Here is a 20617-nt window from a genome sequence, read left to right on the forward strand (position 1 = left end):
AATGTGCGACGAAGGCGCCTCCTTGATCGTCTCGTTAAGGTGACGCAGAAGTACGTTCCAAAAAAATAGTTTTTTTGACCCCTACACCCTTCATCCCTTCGAAGCTCTCACTCCGGATGGTAAACCCTTTGAAGGGATTAGGGCATAGGGATGAGCCCTTTCGAATGGAACGCAGGGAGTTAATCATGTACACGAATTCGGTCACTGGTAAGTTCCCTGGATCACTGCACATTGGGACAGTAATTACTCAATTTCCGGTGACATGACTATGTGCAACGTCAACGGACAACATACCTGTCGCAGATTACGATTACATTTCCCTCCAGTGGGCCTAGTTCTCAGAGTAAGATGACACATTGTCTTTTTGTTTGTTTGTCTTTTCAAATCTTCTGTCACATATCATTACATTTATCGAGTTGGCTCGTGTGGTTTATGTTTCGTACTTCAGAAATGTTACGTAATTTCCGGTAAGGGAGCATAGTGAGCACCGATGCGCCCTGGTTTTTGCGGTGCATTGTGGGATTTTTAAGGGAGCGAACGTTCCAGTGCACTGGTAGGATTTTGCGATTGAGACAGCCCTTAAAATGGCTGACTCCCTGATCAGTGCCCTGACTACTGAACTAGGGAGCTGATTGAGATGCACCCTATGATTTTATTTTAAAAAGTAACAAATAATACTTTTATTTTTGGCTTTAGTATATGTATTGTGTGGTAACTGTATTATAAAAGCAATAAGGTACTTGACGGGTGCTGTACATAGACTGTAAAAAAACATGGACGTAGTGTCCGTGGTGTCACCCGTAGGTTTCTAAAGAGCATTTTTTAAGCCTAAAGTGGGCGGAGCCGGCTGTTGCCATCTTGGCAGCGCATCACTTCTGGATAATCGAAAATGGGCAAAGAGGCAGGACGTGAGTGGAGCTGGTTGCTGAAACCACGCTAGCCTAGCTCGATGGTGGTGACAGCAGCGGCAATCCACCTATCACTCAAGTGGCCACGCCCTTAATTAAGGCTTAATATAATTTAAACGGATGAGTTATAAAAAAATTCACCCCCCTCACAGTTGTCATGAAGGGAATAATTAGCTATATAGACCAAAAACACTTTTTGTACCAAGCTGTAAACATTTTTTTTTCTGCTGTAAAGTTGAGCATTTTAACATGGGGGGTCTATGGGATTGACTTCCTTTTGGAGCCAGTCTCTAGCGGCTAGTCGATGAATTGCAGTTTATGTCACTTCCGTGTTGGTTTCAAGAGAGAGACCGGAAGGTTGCCGCTTGGTGCTTTATTGTGACCTTTTGTAGCTCCACCCCTTTTCAGAGCTGCACTCATTGACTTCTGTCTTCCTTTTGTATTTCCACAGCATGAGATTAAGGTCATACGAATTTATCAATGAACCTCTCGTTTTAAAATCTTCCTGGTCTACTGAAATTTATGACATCCACTTCTAATATGACAATGCGCATGATAACTTTCCTTAACTTTAAAATAAGTAAATCCACTTCACCAGCTAATACTCTTCAACAGTGATGCCATAGAACTACTGCAAAAAATTGGAAGTTCAAAGACAAAATTCTAAAGATGGCTGCACTTGTTTCTCTGACACATAAGATCTGTAGGGCGTTGTTAAGGCTTTGTGATGCACAACACAAAGCATTATAACACAGCCTCTAGTACCTTATTGCTTAATTAAAATATTATTTTTAATAAGAAGTTTTAAGATTAATTTAAATTGATAGCTGACCCAAAAATTCTAAATTTATTTACTTATGTTGTTTGCCAGAATCTTCAAAATCCTCCTTTTGTGCTCCACAGAGAAAGTAAAAGTATATAGGTTTGGAACAACATGTAGGTGAGTAAATCATTGCTTTAACTGTGGGACTCAGAAAGACCTCTGACCTTTGAGTTTGATTGGCCCCAGCGTCACAGTATTGGTGTGGTAGGTGCTGCCAAGGGATCTCTTGCGACGCAAGCGGCAACCTTGGCGGCAGCGAGAGTTGTAGTCGTTATCGGGGCAGATGATCACCTTACACTGCAGGTACACAAAGGCGTGAGTCCGGAGGAACTTGAAAGCCCGGAAATGGAACTGAGCGTAGTTGTGCTGACCGTTGGTGTAGGAATAATATGTGTTGTCAATGGGACATCTACAAAAGACAAAAGAAGAGAAATACAATTTGGATAAAGTTTGAACTTCAGTCAAACTCAGACACTAAGTTGGTTTTACTATTAGTTCAAATGAGTGCAAGAACATATTTAGACTGGGAGCAACAGAATTCTTACTAATGCTGTCTACGATCGCAATTTATTCCACTGTCACATGTGATATCATGTAGCAGGGAGTTACATTTAAGAATGAAAAGGTCTTACCCGTTACGCAGAAGGTCATAGGAGCGATCTTTGAAGTCATTGGGATTTGGAGACGCTACACAGGTGTCCAGGAACAGATCCAGACTGTTGTCAAGCCTGTTTAGCTTGACCTGAACATACAGGAGCTGGTTCAGGTTCACCTCATATGGAGAGTCAGAAATTTGTTGGTTGAAACTGCTGGAGCTGAAGAAAGCTATGCTGGCATTGAAGCGTCCCGTTCCTGTGATGTTGGCATTGATGTTCTCCCTGGCCTTGTAGAGTATCTGCACCATGGTGTCCGGCTCCATTCTGCAGCCCACGCGTAGTAGGAACTGTGACTGACGAGTGATTTCACCCGACTGAGACTGAGAGGCCCGCACATTGTTGGTGTAGGACACATAACCATTCATCATCTAAAGGAAAAGGGAGACAGAGAGTGGGTGATGTTGTGTGGTGAACATTCTAATTTTCAGTTTTGGCAAAAGAAACAAGAGACATCACCCCTTTTATCAGTACTGAGCATGTAGATCGTGTAGATTGTACCTCTTTGGCGGTCCCACATGCGTCAAGTGGGAAGCTAAACAGAACCTCAGTACTGCTAATGTTGGGTCTGCAAAGATGGTCATCCACATAAAGGTCATTTCCACTCAACCCGAGTGAGTTCAGGTAAGACGTCTGAATGACAATGACCATGTTGTCTGAGGAACAATCCACACGACCTGCAGAGCAAAGAATTTCATCCCCTCAATGTATTTTTGTGCATTAAAAGTATTTATTTAAATTTATAAATATTTTATAATAATTCCAGCTGTTTAGCATCTAAAAGTTGTTATATTTTAGTATTATTTCACAAGGCATTACCTTCATCTGCAGTCAGAGAGCTTGTGAAAAGGGCATTGAAACCATGGCTGACACCAGAGTAGTCGCTCCTGAAGACAACAGTCAAGTATCGTGAAGAAGAGTGAAACACCTGGTGTGTGGTGTCATTGAAGCAGACCCTTCCTAGCTGTGGAAAACCAGTGGAAGAGCCGTCATATACTGTGATGTAGTCACAGTTACAGCAGCGCTCCAATCTGAAAGAACCAAAAATAGACCTTTTAAGACATTTAACCTAAATTAAACCAACCATATAATTGGTTCCACCTACAGGTCATTAGTGGTACTGCACAAAAATCTCAATAACATTTCTCTTAACAGTTCACCTTTTTTTTTAAATTTTCATAATAATATATTAAAAGCTGAAAAATGTTTTCATCAATCAAATATTGCTTGTAATTTTATGGATAGCAAACATTGTTCCACTGGTTTTGCCATAGTTGAATCACAGCTGATGTCTCACTTACTGCACATCAGCAAATGTCAGGAAGATCCTCTGTCCTTGCTGAGCAGAGAGATACCACTCACAGTAGGCATTGTCAGGGTAATAGTTTGGGTAGTTTGGACTGGAAAACAGTCCAGAACCATACAGGTGTCCTCCACACTGAGGGTGAGGAACTGGAGATCACAAAGAAAGAAATTTTACACACACACACACACACACACACACACACACAAGGTATAGCAGTACCTGTTGTTGGGTACGATGGGCAATACCCTGAATAAAAAGGAGATAAAACTGAATGAGTATGAACCAGAAGGATCATGTTTCAGTTTTCTAATAATAATTCATACAAAAATGAAGCGCCTGGTCACAGTATGCTTTATGGAAAATAGCAGTGTGAACATTCCGCAAAACTTCATTTGTATATCTATGCATATTATACATAGTCTAATACAATTTATGATATACTGAGCTGTGAATAAGGGCTGTTTCACCTGTTTTTGAGGAACTTACAGTGAAAGTCATAGCAACAGTTGCCATAGTACTGACAGTCGTAGTTGCATGAGCAGCTGCTGAAATTGTATCCACAGTTATACTTGCAGGAGGGACCTGCTATAGTAGAGAGAGGAACAGATTTTACTCAATGTCATCAACAGTATATATATAAAATATTGGTGTGTATGCTTAACTAAAAAAGACAAACAGGTCTCACTACTGCCTTTACAGAAATTGTTCTGATCTGTTTCATGCTATTAATCCCATCAGTGTCACTTAAAATCAAATGACTGGCAGCAATACCTGTTGTTTCTTGCCAGTAAGTAGTAGTAGTTGTTGTAGAGCAGTAACCTGTGTAAAGAGAAGAGATAAAATGGAAGTAGGATTCAACAAAATCTAAGTTTATTACCATACAGTATTTGATTTTAAAGTGTCAGTCTGATCAAGAGGAACTCACTGTCGTAGTCAGGGCAACAGCTGCCATAGTACTGACAGTCATCATCACAACTACAGAGAGGAAGCCTTTGGCCACAGTTATTCTCGCAAGAGTATGCATCTATTGTAGAATGTATAAATATAGGTTTGAGAAGGTACTGCACTTGTAAATTGTTGCACAATCAGATGATAATTTATTGTCATTATAATGAGAGGAACCATCAGTAAACCATACTTATTGTGTGTGATGTACACATTATTGAATCTCTTAGTATATACATTTTGATAGAAGAGCAAAGCTGAAATAGTTGCTTTTTAAAGTCATCTGGGTCACTTAAATTCATAACTTAAATTATGACAGCAGCACCTGCTGTATCTGCCATGTGAGTTGACGTTGTTGTTGTTGGTGTTGTTGTTCTCAAGCAGATGCCTGTTTAAACAAAAGGGATAAAAATGAAGGGGAAGACACATAACAAGTCTTCTCCAATTCAGCAAAATCAATTTCAATTTCAACACAATGACTCAGGAAATATTTGTGTATCTGATCAGAAGGAACTCACGCTCATAGTCATGGCAACAGTCACCAAAGTACTGACAGGCTCTGGAGCATGAACAATAGGCAAGGTGGTACCCACAGTTATACATGCAAGAGGGTGCTAATAGAGAGAGGGACAGATTTTACCTGTCATCAAAATATGTGTGATGTACACATTATTGGGTCACTTCATTAGTTAAAGTACATTTAGTTACAAAAAAATGTGCATTCAACTAAATCCATCTGATGTCATTAGTGGCACTTAAGTTGAACTGAATGGCAGCAGCACCTGTTGGATCATCTGGTGGGTGAATTGTTGCTATACAGAAGCCTGCATGAAGAGAAAAGACACAATTGAAATGGGAAGAAAAGTAATCCCACAATTATGCTTTTATTCAGCAAAATCAATTTCATGGCCCATGTGCTGACCACAGGAAAATCTGTGTATTTGATTTTAAAGTGTCTGTCTTATCAAGAGGAACTCACTTTCATAGTCAGGGCAACAGTTGCCATAGTACCGACACTCGTAGGAGCATGAGCACAAGACAAGGTCATATCCACAGGAATACCTGCAGGAGGGAGCTTTTAGAGAGAGACATTACCTGTGAAGCCATTAATACATGTATGTATGCATGTATGTATGTGATGCATGACTACAGGGAGATCAGCTATGGAAGGTGGACGGTGCTAAAAGTCATTAAACGGAATGTGTGAAATTTGACCTTGTCAACACGGACTGTTTGTCTGCATTGACGCAGCAATTTTGAACATTTCTTTTTTATGTGTAGATGCACATTCTGGCCATGTTAAGGCATCAGTTTTCACCATCTTTCTAAAGACGCACAGGTAAACTGTTAAGATGACAAATTCTGTCTGTGCTCAAAAGTGTAATACTTTTTAAAAGCAGATTTACCACTAAATTTACCCACATATTTATCCGTTTTTAGTTTATTGCAGCATTGCTTTACTGATATCTACTGTGCTAGAGTAAATTAAATAATGATACAATGTACATTACGATTGTTCTACCTGAGAAAGAACGTTGAACTAAATAACTAAAAAGGACATGACAAATCATGACATAAGACTGACATCACACACAACATATCTGATGCATTATCCCTCATGAACAAATATAACGTCTAATGTTTGCATACATGCATACCAGTGTACCATTATGACATTCTTCACGAATAGACATCACATCTGATGTTTGTATATGTGTGTACCAATGTACCATCGCATCACATATGCAAATACATTCTCAAATACAGCAATTTCATTGGCTGTTGTGTGTGTTGTCACATTAACACGGACAAACAGTGCGTGTTGACATGGTCAAATTTCACTCTGTTTAAAGACCTTTGGCCCCGTCAGCCTTCCATAATCAGCCTCCCTTTACACGCAGGACACTACAGTACTCTACACTAGACAAATAAACAAGTTTGCACCTGTTGTAGTTGGCCAAGCGGTTGTCTTTGGGCAGTAGCCTGTATAAAGTGAAAAGAAAATCTGAAAACTTAATTTATGGAAATACAATGCATAACCATATGCTCAAACCATATGCTCAATACTAGTGAGATTAGAGAGTATTTGATCTTAAAATGTCTGATCAAAAGGAACTCACTGTCGTAGTCAGGGCAACAGTTGCCATAGTACTGACAGTCATAGGTGCATGAGCAGGTGCCAAGGTGGTATCCACAGTTATACATGCAGGAGGGAGCTAGCAGAGAGGAGCAGATTTTACTCATGATGTCATCTGTGTATGTTTAATGTACACATTATTGGGTCACTTCATTGATTAGTGTACACATTTAGTTAGAAGAGCAAAGCTTGACTAATTATTGCCTTTACAATATTGTTTAATCTCTTTACTGTCACTTAAGTTCAACTCATTGGTCGCAGCACCTGTTGTATCTGGCCAGTAAGTAGTTGCTGTTGTTGTTGTTGAGCAGTAGCCTGAAACAAGAAAAAATAATACTGAGGAAAAGTAACGCTACAATTCAGACTGGTCGTGGCGGCGGTTGCAACAATATATAGTGATATTCTCAATGTTACTCAGAAGACAGGATACAGGTTTAACTCATTCGAAATACTAATGCTTAATGTTACACTGTCAGATATGCAAAAGAAATCTATCGTATCTCCTGCTCTGGCAACTGTGTATAGACCACCAGGGCCATATACAGATTTCCTAAAAGAATTTGCACATTTCCTCTCAGACCTATTGGTTACTATTGATAAAGCGCTAATTGTCGGAGATTATAATATACACGTTGATAATACAAATGATGGATTAGGACTTGCGTTTACTGACCTAATAAACTCTTTTGGAGTCAAGCAAAACTAATTGACAGTCACCACTGATAAGCTACCACTAAATATTGTAGAAACTTAATTTGCTGTAAAGTTGCTTTGCAATGATTTGTATCGTGAAAAGCGCTGTACAAATAAACTTGACTTGACTTGACTTGACAATTCTCCATTGATTCAGCAAAATCTATTTCATTACTAGAAATATAATGACCCATGTGTTCACTACATTACAGATATGTATTTTTAGATTTGTATTTTTGTTTATAGTATTTTATTTAAAATTGTCTCTCTGAAGAAAACAAACTCACTGTCATAGTCAGGGCAACAGTTGCCATAATAATGACAGTTGGAGGTGCATGAGCAGCTGCCGGGGTTGTATCCACAGTTATACATGCAGGAGGGGAAATCTAGAAGAGAGAAAAACACATATTATCCATGAAGCCATTTATGCATACATGACTACAAAAACACCCAGGAAACCAGGGAGAGTTTTGAATCTAACAGACAGATAAGATGCAAGTGAACCTGTTGTAGTTGGCCCAGTCGTCGTCTGTGAGCAGCAGCCTGTATAAAGGGAAGAGCATTTTTATATACATCTTATATTGTAAATTTAAAGTAACATATATGAACATCAGAAAATTATTTTAATTACATTCTGGAAATTACAGACATGCTCAGAACGAGGGAGATTTGTGTATAATGATTGATCTTGAAATGTCTGATCAAGAGGAACTCACGGTTGTAGTCATAGCAACAGTTTCGGTTGTCCTGACAGGAGTCGTCACACGAACAAGTGCCAAGTGAGTATCCACAGTTATTTCTGCATGAATTGGAATCTAACAAACAGAGAGATAGATTTTAGCCAGTATTAATGGGAATCACAATAAACTCCACCCCTAGTTCCAGTTGCTCTTCAGAATTCCGCTTTCTCAATGGTTATATTAAAGATTGTTTAGTATTTCAAAAGAGGAAATATTAGGAAAAGAGAAATGCAATTCCATTTCCAAGTGACGAGTTAACTTTGAAAAATGCTTTTAAAAAATTCTTGCAAAAGGTGGGTTTACAAAAACTTTTTAAAAAATACTCCTGACAATATTCCTGTGTATCTTTAAACATTGCAGTGTTGGGTGTAATGCATTAAGTAATTCAATACTGTAATTTAATTACTTTTTACCTTAAAAAAAGTAAAGTAAGGGATTACTCTTTTTCTGTAATTACAGTTACTTCTGTAATTCTATATAAAACAATAGTGCATTAAACATCAACATTTATAATCTAATGTTAAAATGTATGTTTTTAATGTAACCTCTCTTTAAATGCTTTGGTCAGTTTAAGAATAATTTATGCAATTTTACATTATTTATTTGAAAGAATTAAAAGAGTAGCTTCATGTCTATCCTTGTATTGTTCAACTGGTCAAGGTTGATATGGGATTTAGAAATTAATTAGTAATAAGCAATGCAATATTTTAGAGAGAGAAATTAGTACAGTAATCTAATTACACCATTGAAGATGGATTTAATAGCTAGTAATTAATTACTTTTAGATTTTAATTTTAAATTAAATTACCTAACATGGAAACATTGTTATATAAAGTTGGTAACTACATTGATTTAAGCCTTAAATAAATTGTAAGGTGTGTTTCTGATACAATAAAAAGAAGCGACTCATAGGAGTCTTGCATTCAGCAATCTGCGCTGCGCTGTGTATTTTTGATTCACAAAAAAGAAGTGGCTCACAAAAGTAATTTGTTAAAGAATCAGACTACACGGTTAGTATTTTTGATTCAATTAAAAGAGGCGGGCCATAAAAGTGATTGATTTGGGAATCTGATTACACTGGTTGAGCCTTGTGTCTTTGATTCCCTAAAAAAAGAACTGCCTCATAAGTGTCATACACTAAGGGAATGAACTGAACTGGTCACTGAATGCATGTGCAAAAAACATTGCCGGAATCGTACATTCAATCTGGAATTGTTTTAAAAAATGTAACTCTATTCATTTCATTTAATTGCTTACCTACAAAGACCCAGTTTGCATGAAATCCTCTTCTTGATACACTCCCATCACTGTAGAAAAGCACAGTCAGATCATTGTTGCTGGAGTTGTAGTGTTTGTTCTCGTACTCCCGTATTTCTCCCAGTAAGGGGAAGAGGGTAGAAGGACCATCATATACTCTGATGTAATCACAGCATGTTTCCAAACTAACAAAAAGAGAAGAGAGAGAGAGAGAGAGAGAGAGAGAAACAAATTTATGTTTTGACGCAGAATATTTGAAAACATACATTATGTGTTCACAAAAAAACTTTTTAAACTTTATTTTTGAAATTTCATCTCTTTTTTCAAATTAATAAAATTACATTACATAATTAAATTGTTTTGCAAAAGATTCGGAGACAAAAATAATAGAGGTAATAAATGTTTCCTACAAAACATCAGTGAAGGTCAATAACACAGTCGTCGCCCCTGTGCTACGAATGGTCCATGTGCACAGTGAGTTATCAGGGTAGTTTTTAGGATACTGAGGACTGAAAAATTCACCCATCCAATCTGTCATAGTGCCACCACATGATGCTTCACATAGAGATGGAAAACAGAGAATGATCATCACAACAACGTAAATGCAGAGAATCACAACTGACATTAAGATTAGATAGACAGATAGACAGGCAGGCAGACAGATAGATATTTTCTCCTTTGCCGGTTAATTATATTCTTACCTAGAGAGGTTTTAGCAGTTAGAAGCAGACAGAGAAGGAGAGTCAGAGCTTCCATCTTTCTCTCGTCTGATCAAGTTAGCCTTCAATTATTCAACTACCACTTATATAGTCAAAACCAGCCTAAGGAGGATTTATTTATGAGACATCAATATCCTGGAGCCTCTGATGGAAAAATATCAATAGAGCAGCATAATCGTGGAAAAGACACAGCTGGATATTATGCAACTTTTATTATTACTCTTGGCTCTGTATTAATTTATGAATATGTCTGTTTACATAACGTTTGTGATTGTGGAGTGATCATGTTTATTAAACTAAATCAAACACATACTCTTAGGCAAAGTTATCACCATTACATAACAAAAGTTTTACAAAAATATGTACAGTTATTTACAGTTTTACAAAAATATGGAATGATGAATATATGAAACAAAAGAGAGCAAGTCTGTGGTGTGACACAAGAGACATTGAAGTAGCACCAGTTTCAGTTACCTGAATGAAACAAATGTGTTTTGAAGCGATGTAGAACTGCCACAGTATTGTTTGAACTACATAAAATGTAAACATAGTGTCATGATCATTATCTGTACTGCAATCTCTGACCACACCACTATCACAAACTTTGTGTCAACAGATATAAAATACATACTGCATCCAGCTGTGTCGTTTCCACAATTATGTAGTTTCAGGCTCCAGGATATTGATCTATCATAAGGATGTCCTCCTCTAACTGTCATTCTCTGTACAATGGTTTCTACAGTTTTAACTGTTCTTTCAAAGTAAGATTTTTTTTCACGGGCAGCAAATTCTCAAATTCATGAAAAACAACAGCATCAGGAACATAGCCAATCCATCTTTTCACTGCGCACAGCCAATGACATCTGATGGGCCTGAAGTCATTCACAGGGGTGTAAAAGTACTCAAAAATTATATTTAAGTGAAAGTATGGATACTGAGTAAAAGTTCTGCTTAATTAAAACTCCAGATATCTAACACAAAACATTCTTCAACGAAAGTAAAAATGTATAACTTGAAATTGTATGCGAGTGTAAAAAGTAGAACATAGGAAAAATAAAAATGAGAGAAGTTTTTTGTTTGAGCATTCAATATATTTTTCTTCATGTAAAGTGAATGAACTGTATAAAACGTTTCCTAAGACAGACATAGAAATGTTTTGTTGAGGGGAAAACACAAAACAAAATGCAATTAAAGCTGCAAGCAGCGATGAAAGGGCCCTCGCACCCGGGCTCACTGCCACCCGGTGGCTTTAGGAAAACAGCAAACAGTGGGCAATATGCATTTAAAGTGGTAAATATAGGAGGAATATTTCAAAGTCATTTATATGTGCCAAACTTCCTGCTGCCAGCTGGTGGCGCTATGATTATAACCGAATGTTGGCATGTAGATGTCTTCAGGCCAGGACTTTATCAAACATGTGAAGTCTGGTGCAGACTGAACATGGTATGTTTGAGTTAGTGTAAAGCATGACATATCCTGTTGCCAGCAGGTTGTTTAGCACACAATGGCATATTTTACTGTGCTACTAATAGTGCATCACAGTATTACACATGTCACTTCCTGTTGCCAGTAGGTGGCGCTATAACTGTAACCGAATATGAGCATGTAGATGTCTTCAGGCCAGGTATTATGTTTAGCACACAATGGCATATTTTACTGTGTAGCTAATTGTGCAGCACAGTGTTAAACATGTCACTTCCTTTTGACAGTAGGTGGCGCTATGACTAAAATGGAATCTTTGCATGTAGATGAGTTCAGGCCAGGACTCTCATCAAACATGTTAAGTTTCGGGTAGATTGGACACTGCATGCCTGAGTTACATCAACTTCCTGTTTCACTGCATTAATAGCATGCTTTAGCACTTAGCTAAGTGTTGCTAGCATGTTTTAGTAGGTTTCTAGCATGTTGCCAGCCTTTTTAACACTTGCTGACGCTTTTTAATATGTTCCTAGGAGTCCATAACAGTGTTAAACATGTCACTTCCTGTTGCCAGCAGGTGGCGCTATGACTATAACCGAATACGGGCGTGTAGATGTGTTCAGGCCAGGACTCTCATCAAACTTGTTAAATTTGGGGCAGATTGGACACTGCATGCCTGAGTTACAGTAACTTCCTGTTTCACTGCATTAATAGCATGCTTTAGCACTTAGCTAAGTGTTGCTAGCATGTTTTAGTATGTTTCTAGCATGTTGCCAGCCTATTTAACACTTGCTGACACTTTTTAATATGTTCCTAGGAGTCCATAACAGTGTTAAGCATGTCACTTCCTGTTTCCAGCATGTGGCACTATGACTATAACTGAATTTGGGCGTGGGTATTTTTTCAGGACAGAACACCTATCAAACGTGTGAAGTTTGGGGCAGATTGCCTGAGTGCAATCTCACACCATCGGTGCTCGGGCCCTAATAACGCATGCAGCAGTGTCGCACTGTCGCTGATCCAGGCTGATAATTTGTTCACATCTTGCATTTTTTCTCTTTTAAAGTGACTATTTCTTCCACGGTAATAACAACAGTCTTTAGATTTGTGGGTAGAGAGTTTCTGCAAGATTCAGCATGTGGCATACGACACAAACAATACTGTGACGGTGACACTCTAACCACATATAGCTTTGCGAGTAGCTCAGTTGCTTTCAAAACAGCTTTTCTGTTAACAAGCTACTGTTTCCAGTGATTAGTGGTGTAGAGCAACGATCACTGCTTTTATCACATTTATTCACTGCTGAGCGAGCAGAGACAACCACACTTTCGGCTCTCTTGTATGTAGCTCTAGCAAGTCAATTCATTTTAGTGAATCAGTTCAGTTATCCGTGTCTCATATGTTTAGAAAGTTTGACTCATTGTAGTGCATCGTTTGTCCCCTCTGTCATATGTAGCTTTGGAAAGTTTGATTCATCCTGGTGATGTGATTAGTTTAGACAGTTCTTGTAAATGTAATTATGTAAATGTATAATAAATATTATATGAGACAAATAATAATAGGCCTAGTGGTAATAATATTAACCTAATAGGTTAGGTTGGTAGTGCCATATTTAATGTTTGGCAGGAATGAAAATGAGGCTGTGAGGGATAGAAGTACAGTGTGTTCAGTGGATTACACTGTAGTTTAACAACATGACAATTGTTTAGCTGACAAAACAGTTTAAAAAGTTCAGTAGACAAAAACTCCATAAAACAGTTTTGAAAATTATTTGATCTATATGTATTGTTTATGTCTTTTGTACCTTGCATTATGTTGATTCATTTCAGAGAGGCCATGTGCATTGAATGGAATACAAGTGAATATAAACCATTGGAGACACCAGTGACCAGGACAGCTTTTTAGAAATACTTTATTGAATTTCAAAAATACAATTTGTATTTAGAGTAATTTGCTGGGTGGTTAATAAGGATTTATTAATAGTAATGATTAAGGTTATGATTAAGAAGATGATCACTTCATTCATTTCAGACGTTTCAGACTCCTTCATACGATGCCTGGAATGACAGTGAATGGACAGTCATTAGAAAAGTCTCAATATTAATAACAATTCATTAGAAATGATACCTGCTATTAGCCTCTGACCTTTGAGTTTGATTGGCCCCAGCGTCACAGTATTGGTGTGGTAGGTGCTGCCAAGGGATCTCTTGCGACGCAAGCGGCAACCTTGGCGGCAGCGAGAGTTGTAGTCGTTATCGGGGCAGATGATCACCTTACACTGCAGGTACACAAAGGCGTGAGTCCGGAGGAACTTGAAAGCCCGGAAACTGAACTGAGCGTAGTTGTGCTGACCGTTGGTGTAGGAATAATATGTGTTGTCAATGGGACATCTACAGAAGATAAAAAAGAAATACAATACGGATAAAGTTTGAACTACAGTCGAACTCAGACAGAGTTGGTTTCACTATTAGTTCAAATGAGTACAAGAACATATTTAGACTGGGGGCAACAGAATTCTGACTGAAATACTGTCTTAGATCTCAACTGATTCCACTGTCACATATGATATGATGGTGGAGGGAGTCACATTTAAGAATGAAAAGGTCTTACCCGTTACGCAGAAGGTCATAGGAGCGATCTTTGAAGTCACTGTGATTTGGAGACGCTACACAGGTGTCCAGGAACAGATCCAGACTGTTGTCAAGCCTGTTTAGCTTGACCTGAACATAAAGAAACTGGTTCAGGTTCACCTCATATGGAGAGTCATAAATTTGTTGGTAGAAACTGCTGGAGGTGAAGAAAGCTATGCTGGCATTGAAGCGTCCCGTTCCTGTGATGTTGGCATTGATGTTCTCCCTGGCCTTGTAGAGTATCTGCACCATGGTGTCCGGCTCCATTCTGCAGCCCACGCGTAGTAGGAACTGTGACTGACGAGTGATTTCACCCGACTGAGACTGAGAGGCCCGCACATTGTTGGTGTAGGACACATAACCATTCATCATCTAAAGGAAAAGGGAGACAGAGAGTGGGTGATGTTGTGTGGTGAACATTCTAATTTTCAGTTTTGGCAAAAGAAACAAGAGACATCACCCCTTTTATCAGTACTGAGCATGTAGATCGTGTAGATTGTACCTCTTTGGCGGTCCCACATGCGTCAAGTGGGAAGCTAAACAGAACCTCAGTACTGCTAATGTTGGGTCTGCAAAGATGGTCATCCACATAAAGGTCATTTCCACTCAACCCGAGTGAGTTCAGGTAAGACGTCTGAATGACAATGACCATGTTGTCTGAGGAACAATCCACACGACCTGCAGAGCAAAGAATTTCATCCCCTCAATGTATTTTTGTGCATTAAAAGTATTTATTTAAATTTATAAATATTTTATAATAATTCCAGCTGTTTAGCATCTAAAAGTTGTTATATTTTAGTATTATTTCACAAGGCATTACCTTCATCTGCAGTCAGAGAGCTTGTGAAAAGGGCATTGAAACCATGGCTGACACCAGAGTAGTCGCTCCTGAAGACAACAGTCAAGTATCGTGAAGAAGAGTGAAACACCTGGTGTGTGGTGTCATTGAAGCAGACCCTTCCTAGCTGTGGAAAACCAGTGGAAGAGCCGTCATATACTGTGATGTAGTCACAGTTACAGCAGCGCTCCAATCTGAAAGAACCAAAAATAGACCTTTTAAGACATTTTAACCTAAATTAAACAAGTCATAAAACTGGTTCCACCTGCAGGTCGTTAGTGGTACTGCACAAAAAAAACCTCAGTAATAACACTGTTTCTATAGCAGTACACAATGTATACTGTATATTAAAGACTAAAATAAAATGAGATAACATTTTATATGGTAAATATGGTATAATTACAATGATTTCATTAATCAAAGATTGCTTGTAACTTTATAGATGGCAAACATAATTCCACTAGTTCTACAGCAATTAAATCAAACACATGTTCTCTCACTTACTGCACATCAGTAAATGTCAGGAAGATCCTCTGTCCTTGCTGAGCAGAGAGATACCACTCACAGTAGGCATTGTCAGGGTAATAGTTTGGGTAGTTTGGACTGGAAAACAGTCCAGAACCATACAGGTGTCCTCCACACTGAGGGTGAGGAACTGGTGATTGTGATGCCCCAAAATACATGAGTCCAAGCATGTGGGAAAAGAGGAGGAAAAGTTAGCAAAATTGGCATAATAGATACTGTGGTTGTTGATCAATGGGTAAAGGTATCCTTGACAAGAGGCTGAGACATTTGAGGCATGTCATGTTGACTGTATGTATGTAGCCAGCAAATGTGAAAATTCATGTATTATAGCACCTATGTGTGGCCATTACCAGATGAGATGGTCTCTGGTGCAGCAGTTGTATATGTGGTGTTGATGCTCCCCACATCTGGAAGAAATGTTTTAATGACTAGTTATTAATAAAGAGACACACAAATGTAGATGAATCAAGGACACGTGTAAATATGATTACCTGCACAGTATGCCAAATAACAGCCACTTGGTCTGACAAACTCATAGACATAATAATTGCCTGGACAGGCTTTCACTCTAATGGGAGTAGATTTGAAATCGCAGCAGTTATTGGACCAGTGACCACAGACATCTCGGGTGACCACTCCATCCTCGACTTTTGGGTGTCCTCCGTTTAACCACAGTGGGGCATCAGTGCCACATTTGTTCATATCAACACATGTGTCTGGCATCTGGACACTCTGGCCATGAATGAAGAGACGATACCAGCCAAACCAATTCACATTCTGGTCACACATTAAGACTAAGTCATTCTGATAGTTAGTGGCTCTCCAAGGATCGTCCAGTACAGTGTAGCTGTAGCAGGGGTCTTCTGAGGGAGCCTCTGTTTAATCATTCAAATTATCATTGAAAAAGAAAATTAAAGTATTGTTGAACTAGTGTTGAATCCATGTGACTTCAGTGGTTCAACCGTAACGTTATGAAGCTACAAGAATACTTTTTGTGTGCAAAGAAAACAAAAATAATGACTTTATTCGATGATTTCTTCTGTTCTGGGTCAGTCTCCATGACAACGCATGCGTGTGCATTCCTCTACTTGTAAACAAGACGCAGCGCATGCGTGTTCTACGTCAGCAGGATCACAGGCATGCGTAATGGTACTCTCGTGAATGGCGGCGGAGACTGACCCGGAAGAGAAGAAATCGTTTAATAAAGTCAGTATTATTGTTTTCTTTGCGCACACAAAAGTATTCTTGTCGCTTTATAACATTACGATTGAACCACTGATGTCACATTGACTATTTTAACAATGTCCTAACTACCTTTCTGGGCCATAAAATTTTTCAGTTGCGTTGCTGTCTTTGCAGTGTCAGAAAGCTCAGATTTCATCAAAAATATCTTAATTTGTGTTCCTAAGATGAATGAAGGTCTTATGGGTTTTAAAAGACATGAGGGTGAGTAATTGATGACAGAATTTTCATTTTTGGGCGAACTATCCCTTTAACATTTCCGTTTCTGGGCTCGGCTTCATTTAACGATTCCAGATTATAAACAATTCTGTAAGCATTTTTATGAAAAAAAAAAATTTGGAAAAAAGAAATCCAATTCAATTGGCAAATGAAGTTAACTTTGATACTACATTTAAAACAATAATTACAAAATGACTAGAAACTTGATAAAGCAAACTAAGTTGAAATTCATAATATTATAGTCAAGTTTTATTCATTCCTTTCAATTGCTTACCTACAAAGACCCAGTTTGCATGAAATCCTCTATTTGTTACACTGTGATCACTGTAGAAAAGTACAGTCAGATCATTGTTGCTGGATTTGAAAGACTGGTTCCTGTAGTCCCGTATTTCTCCCAGTAAGGGATGGAGGGTAGAAGGACCATCATATACTCTGATGTAATCACAGCATGTTTCCAAACTAGCAAGCAGAGAAGACGGGGAAAACAAATGTAAATACATTTGTTTGTCCACCATATTAGTATTTTGTTGTAACGTTTCCTTGGAAAAAAGAAATGTAAAAGTTACACATTTTCAGTATACAGTTTCAGTTCCAAAATAAGGAAATTCAAATAATGTCATACACAACATCGTTGAAGATCAATGACACAGTTGTGTTCCCTGTGCTATGAATGGTCCATGTGCAATATGAGGAATCAGGGTAGTTATTAGGGTACCGGGGACTGAAAAATTCACCCATCCAATCTGTCATATAGCCACCACATGGTTCTTCATATAGAGATGGAAAACAATAGAATAAAATATATTTAAAATGTTATATTTTCATGAAAAAAAGAGAAAGAAACCGTGTATAAAGTTATTTTAATCTCTCTAACATCCATTAATCCCGTCAGTGTCACTTAAAATCAAATGAATAGCAGCAATACCTGTTGTTTCTGCCCACGTTACTGGAGTTTCACTTGTTGATGAGCAGTAGTCTGTGTAAACAGAAGAAATAAAACTGAAGTAGGACGAAAAGTAATGCCACAATTCTGCTTTGATTCAGCAAAATGCATTTCATTACGAGAAATTTGATGACCCAAGTGCTTACTACATGAAAGATTTGTGTTTACAGTATTTCATCTTAAAGCAACTGCTAGTCTGATCAATAGGAACAATAGGAAATTAATAATTAAAATTAAAGCCATTTATTTGAAAATTAATTCAGCTAAATCTATTGACTATAGAAAAGATTTTTAATTGTGTGTATAGTATTTGATTTTAAAGTGTCAGTCTGATCAAGAGAAACTCACTGTCGTAATCAGGGCAACAGTTGCCATAATAATGACAATTGTAGGTGCATGAGCAGCTGCCAATGTAGTATCCACAGTTATACCTGCAGGAGGGAGCTAGTGGAGAGAGATTTCATCAGTATGTGTGAGTCATTTACTGATTAGTGTATACATTTTGTTAGAAGAGCACAGCTGAAATTATTTCTGCCTTTGTATACGTTTTTTTATGTCATTAGTGTCACTTAAACCACTTAAAAGAAACATATTAGCAGCAAAGGTATTAATACATGTACAACTAAAAGCCATCAATATGTGTGTGATGTATGACTACAGGAACATCAGCCTCCATCAAAATCCAGGAAACCAGAGAAAGGTTTGAATTGACAGACAGATAAGACAGCCGTAGGTGCACCTGTTGTAGCTGGCCAGTCAGTTGTTGTAGAGCAGTAGCCTGTATAATGGTAAGAAATAAAACTGCATTAAAAATTCTAGAAATCTGTTTAATTTCTGGAATCACAGAGGATAATATATGCAATACAATATTTATATCTATCTATATCTTGAAGTGTCTGATCAACTCACTGTCATAATCAGGGCAACAGTTGCCATAATAGTGACAATTGTAGTTGCATGAGCAGCTGCCGAGGTTGTATCCACAGTTATACTTGCAGGAGGGTAAATCTAGCAGAGAGAGAAACAAAGATGTCAGCCTTCCTCTACACTCAGGAAACTAGAAAAAGGTCTGAATCTGACAGAAAGATAAGAAAAGATGTAGGTGCACCTGCTGTATCTGGCCAACCAGTTGTCACTGAGCAGTAGCCTGTATAAAGGGAAGAGAAATCAATTTCAATTTTGGAAATAATGACCCATATGCTGAATACAAGACAGATTTGTGTATATAGCATTTGATTTTGAAGTGTTGGTTCTAGAGAAACTTACTGTCGTAGTCATAGCAACAGTTTCCATAGTACTGACAAGAGTGTGTACATGAACAACTGCCAAAGTCGTATCCACAGTTATACCTGCATGAATAGGCATCTAGAGAACAGAGAAAGAGATGTTAGCCATTATTATGAGTATGAATTTAACCATTTCTTCTCTGGCTCCAATTACTGCTAATGATTCTATTAACAATTGTTTCAGCACTTATAAATTATTTTATTTTTTAAAGGCATGCAACTATATTGCCAAATGATAACATTATTTGCTTTAATGTATGACATTTCTTTCTGTATGTCCAACATACTATTTTTTTTTAAATTCATGTCGGCTTTATGAACTGAGAAACTATATAATTTGAGTGAAACATAATGTTCCATCAAGCAGCTGTTTTCTTTTTTAATTTTCTGTGTTGCCAGTATAATATACAGGTATGTGATGACATAATAACTATATGCTGTTAGTACTTTGGTGCAATACTCTGACCAAACGTTGCTTACAAGATGACCTGGTTTTTATGTATAAAATATGACCCTGTAACACTATTCCATCCAACAGATAGACAGAAAAGATGATAGACATATAGACATATAGATAGACATATAGATAGATAGATAGATAGATAGATAGATAGCTACATGAAGGATCTCCCGTGGAATACAGCCAGTCATCTATATAAAACAAAATAAATATATCATGTGAATTTAAGTTTCAACATCATATGAAAATATGCACAAAACCCATGTCCCACAATACAAAATGTTGAAGGATATTTACATGTTGTCCATGACCATGACCCAATGGTTTTTGCTGTAATATGACAAACAGCCATGAGATTTAATGTAATGTAAAGCTTGACTTTCTGTATGTGCAGTGTATTATATGTTTTTTTTAAACTATCAAATATTATATATTTGAGTGAAACAAACACAGGATGTTCAAGCTAGTAGTTGTTTTCCATAAATTGTACACGTTTAAAAGGATTTTCCATTGACAATAAATGATAATCTTACCCTGCAAGGCAGTTAGAAGCAGACAGAGAAGGATATTCAGAGCTTCCATATTTCTCTTCTGATCAAGTTTGTCCTCAAACTTTTAATCATCACTTATATAGTCAAAACCAGGCTAAGAAGGATTTCCTTATGACACATCATGTCCTGGAGTCTGTACTGGGAAAAAGCTCTAGAGCTGCATAATTGTGGAAAAGACACAGCTGGATGTGTTTTACAACTCCTTTTGTGTAAATTTATAGATATAGTTGTTGACACAGTTGTTTGACAGAGCCTAATGATCATAGATTGCAGTGGTGAAAATATAGGCTTATTATACATTTGCACACATAATCCATTTAATT

General features: G+C 37.7%; 2 protein-coding genes and 1 long non-coding RNA gene across 3 annotated transcripts; all 3 read right to left on the reverse strand.

The window, feature by feature from the left end:
* Window positions 1–1878: 1878 nt before the first annotated feature.
* Window positions 1879–20325, reverse strand: LOC107717063 (deleted in malignant brain tumors 1 protein-like). Its single transcript, XM_016523705.1, has 29 exons — window positions 20277–20325; window positions 19347–19362; window positions 19106–19197; window positions 18907–19005; window positions 18737–18775; window positions 18346–18441; window positions 17980–18030; window positions 17677–17821; window positions 17329–17513; window positions 16085–16468; window positions 15944–16000; window positions 15197–15262; window positions 14733–14887; window positions 14211–14602; window positions 13746–13990; window positions 9467–9579; window positions 8182–8280; window positions 7951–8008; window positions 7753–7851; window positions 6689–6851; window positions 6580–6618; window positions 5615–5697; window positions 5154–5194; window positions 3910–3936; window positions 3686–3822; window positions 3204–3415; window positions 2886–3061; window positions 2364–2755; window positions 1879–2140 (listed from the first exon to the last, which is right to left on the reverse strand). The coding sequence occupies exons 1-29, from the start codon at window positions 20323–20325 to the stop codon at window positions 1879–1881; spliced, it is 3972 nt and encodes a 1323-aa protein (XP_016379191.1).
* On the reverse strand, window positions 5160–5691 carry LOC107717119 (uncharacterized). Its single transcript, XR_001637286.1, has 3 exons — window positions 5615–5691; window positions 5418–5459; window positions 5160–5249 (listed from the first exon to the last, which is right to left on the reverse strand). It is a non-coding gene; the product is annotated as an uncharacterized LOC107717119 (long non-coding RNA).
* On the reverse strand, window positions 13560–14413 carry LOC107717118 (CUB and zona pellucida-like domain-containing protein 1). Its single transcript, XM_016523783.1, has 3 exons — window positions 14351–14413; window positions 13746–13990; window positions 13560–13657 (listed from the first exon to the last, which is right to left on the reverse strand). The coding sequence occupies exons 1-3, from the start codon at window positions 14365–14367 to the stop codon at window positions 13647–13649; spliced, it is 273 nt and encodes a 90-aa protein (XP_016379269.1). The 5' UTR covers window positions 14368–14413; the 3' UTR covers window positions 13560–13646.
* Window positions 20326–20617: the final 292 nt, after the last annotated feature.

Source organism: Sinocyclocheilus rhinocerous, unplaced genomic scaffold (assembly GCF_001515625.1).
Source record: "Sinocyclocheilus rhinocerous isolate Xijiao unplaced genomic scaffold, SAMN03320098_v1.1 scaffold119, whole genome shotgun sequence".
NCBI classification, from domain to species: Eukaryota; Metazoa; Chordata; class Actinopteri; order Cypriniformes; family Cyprinidae; genus Sinocyclocheilus; species Sinocyclocheilus rhinocerous.